The sequence below is a fragment of the Fopius arisanus genome, unplaced genomic scaffold (assembly GCF_000806365.1).
Source record: "Fopius arisanus strain USDA-PBARC FA_bdor unplaced genomic scaffold, ASM80636v1 scaffold00023, whole genome shotgun sequence".
NCBI classification, from domain to species: Eukaryota; Metazoa; Arthropoda; class Insecta; order Hymenoptera; family Braconidae; genus Fopius; species Fopius arisanus.
Genome location: NW_011887762.1, coordinates 1,250,086 through 1,253,290, shown reverse-complemented (window position 1 = coordinate 1,253,290; position 3,205 = coordinate 1,250,086). Strand labels below are relative to the sequence as shown.

At 51.0% G+C, this 3,205-nt stretch overlaps 1 protein-coding gene across 1 annotated transcript; it reads right to left on the bottom strand.

Moving 5' to 3' along the window:
- Positions 1 to 338: 338 nt before the first annotated feature.
- On the bottom strand, positions 339 to 1,463 carry LOC105264560 (uncharacterized). Its single transcript, XM_011301508.1, has 2 exons — positions 849 to 1,463; positions 339 to 764 (listed from the first exon to the last, which is right to left on the bottom strand). Exons 1-2 carry the CDS (start codon positions 1,461 to 1,463, stop codon positions 339 to 341), a joined length of 1,041 nt encoding a protein of 346 aa, XP_011299810.1.
- Between the last annotated feature and the right edge of the window lie 1,742 nt (positions 1,464 to 3,205).

The window sequence follows — 3,205 nt, the reverse complement described above, 5'->3', positions numbered from 1 at the left end:
GCTATGCTTGCCCTAAGTATTTTTGTTAAGGGTCCCAGAATGATGTCGATCCCTCTCTGCAAGAGGATTGGGTAGACTCCATCTGGTCCCGGAGCTTTTAGGGGTTCAAAGGTATTGACGGCCCACTCTACCCCTTGCGGGTGGACTATCTTAGCTGCCAAGGCCCATTCTTGCGGTTTGTAGGTGTCTCTACAGGTTTCTGTTCCTTGTTCCATATCCCCCGAGTTCGTGAACCCCGGGAAGTGCTCTTCTAGCAGCAGTTGGAGAGTTTCTTCTGTGGTCCAGGTATAGCTTCCATCCGGTTTGATGAGACAGCCCAGATCAGAGGCGCCCTGCTCTCACAGGATCTTTACCAGCCTTGAAGCTTCAGATTGGCTCTCCACCCCACTGCTAAATTTCTTCCAGCCCTCGTTTTTGGCTATTACGAGTGCTTTATTATATTTCCTCTGAAGACCTCTGCGATCTTCGAGGGCCTTCTGCCTGCTGCATTCCGTGTACGCGGTCTTCACCTTGTTCCACGCTTTCCTTAGCTGGCATCTTAAAATGGACAGTTGGTTATTCCACCAGCTCACCATTTTTGTATTCCGCGGTCTTTTAATGTTGCAGTTGTTTTCATAGGAGTCCCTGATCACTTCTCCGAGACGTTCGGCTGCATGTTCCAGGTCTCTCTTGTTTCTGAACCTTGAGGGTACATCTTGGATCCTCACGAAGAGTTCCTCTCTGTAACTTCCCCAGTTTGTGTCCTTTGGGTTTCTCCTAGGGATCTGTTCCGATTCGCACGTTAGTGACAGGCGTATTTGGCTGTGGTCTCAGCCCGAAGGTTCTTTCGACACCCTCCAGTCTTTTACCCAACGTGCCATGCCTGTCGTGCAGATGGTTATGTCCAACACTTCATGTCTTCTGCAGTCCATGAAGGTTGGTTCTTTCCCTCTGTTCAGGATTTGAAGGTCCTTTTCCATAATGAAGTCATTTAGGGCTTCTCCTCTAACATTGGTATTTGAGCTTCCCCACCCCAGATGGTGTGAGTTCTCATCGCACCCAAGCAGAAGTTCCAGCCTTTCGTCCTTCACTTTTTTGACGAGTTCTTCGACCTCCCTTGTTGGGGGAGGTTCCATGGAATCATATGGCAGGTATGCTGATCCCGCTATGAATTCCAGGGGCTCGTTCTTCTCTGTGAGGACCTTGAGCTTCACGGCCGTGAGGTCCTCTCCGCTTTGTTGGTATAAGAAGGTTGCCTGTGCGCCTTTTACTAACACACAGGTCCTAACCTTCTTTCCTTGGGTGTTCGAGTGAAAAATTCTTCCACACCCCCCCTGGCCCTTTACCTCCCCGTTCACGAACCATGGTTCTTGAATTAGGGCTATGGCTGTCTGCACCCCAGCTAGCGTCTTGCAGAGAACTGCTGAGGCGCTTTTACTGTGATGCAGATTAATCTGGACTATTTCTATCGACTTATGAACCATCTTTAGGCTCACCCGTCGATAGGCTTGTGCTTCTCCTCATGTCGGTTCTTCTCGAGCAACTTAATAGTTGCTCTTTGAGTCCCGCAGTGAGGTTTAAAATTGCAAGCCTCTAGGGCCCGCAGGATTTGATCCCTGATCAGGGCAGCAAAGTGGGCGCCTGTGGCTCCCCTTGTTTCACTGCCTCTAATCAAGACCCAGTCTCCTTTAAGGTCGGGGTTCTGCCGCCCCATGAGCACGATTGCCTCCTGGGCGGTGACATCCTCGTCCCCGAGGTGAACTACCACCCGGTGTCGCTTCGGTAGTTCCTCCGGTGGCATCACCGCGAGGACGAGGTCCCCGATTTTGTTTTTGGGAAACAGTCCTTTCAGCCAGTTTCCCGTTTCTTCGTCGGTGCAGCCGACAATGGCTGCCCCGTCCCTCTCCCACACACCCTCAAAAGTCGGTGCCTTAGTCCCCTCTGGTAAGGAGAGGATCTGGGACCTAAGCAGTCCCTTCAGGCCCTTGATTTCTTCGGATGTCATCTTTCGATCTGGGTAGTTCTCTGGGACGAGAGCCCACCTGATCATTTTTTTGCGACCTGAGCGTAGCTGCCAAGATCAGTCTTGGGCCTTTTCTCAGGTCGCGTGTTGTGGGGGCTTGGGGTGCCATCGGGTTTCAGCCGTTTCGCGGCTGCTACCCCCCCGGCATTCCCTCGCCCCCACTCACACCCTTGTTTGTCCCAGAAGGAGTGCTTGAGGCTGGGTTAGCCCTTCTCTCCTTCTGGAACCGACGCCTTGCCGCGCCGCTTGGTCTTTTCCCCCTGGGCTGTTCTCCACCAGGTCCAGTATTCTGGCCCTGGGGTTCTTCCGTCCCAGGTGGTTTTTGTGTTTCTTTTTGTTTTCTTGTCTCCATATAAGTCCCACGAGTACCACGGTAGTGCGGTATCACCCAGGCAGAGCCGTGTATCCCTGGGGCTTGGCTACTTACGCTCGGAGGTCGCCTGGTATCCGAGGGAACCGTTTGAGATGCAAACTTCCCCTGCACCATGCAGCCATTGGCACGGTATCGTACACCGTAGCTTGGAGGAGCTGGTTCGCGATGGGTTTTTCGGCTTCCCTTGTGGTTTCCCACGTTTCGTTCGGCCTTATGTTCCCCATTAACCTGGTTTTTAGCCAACCCCGCGCAGAGTTCGAGACATTTCTGTCCCGGCCTCCGCCGAGGTGGTTATTCCGCCCGGCCGTCCTCCTATCCACCACCCGGAGACGCGCTCGGTTGGTGGCTCAACCGCGCTCTCTGCACCACAGTCAAGGGGTTTAGAGAGACCCGAGCTGATAATGAGTTTAAAATGCTGTATTGAAAAAGATAGAATTTGATAATGGTTAGTATCACATTTGCCTCCCCGCTTCGGAGAAACGTGATTCTATTGGTCCAACGTTGAAGAGTGTTCCCGCGTTGAAAATAAGCAGAAGTGAAGGAACACCGAAGGATTAATCGTTGAGTGTCAACACTGAGTATATCTTCTATTCTTTTGGAAGTTTTGACAATTTTTGCCATAAAAGGCATTGATGAATTTATTTGACAGAGTGCAGCCCAATGGATCGTAAACTAAGAATTAAACGAAATTACAAGTCATATAACCTGTATGGGAATACCAGTGGCGTTCCTGCTCGTACGAAATGTCGCTGGATGGCGAGAAACACAATTCAAAGGTTATTTATTTCTTAGTATAAACATGCTAAACTTTCACAAGGCAAATTGAATTC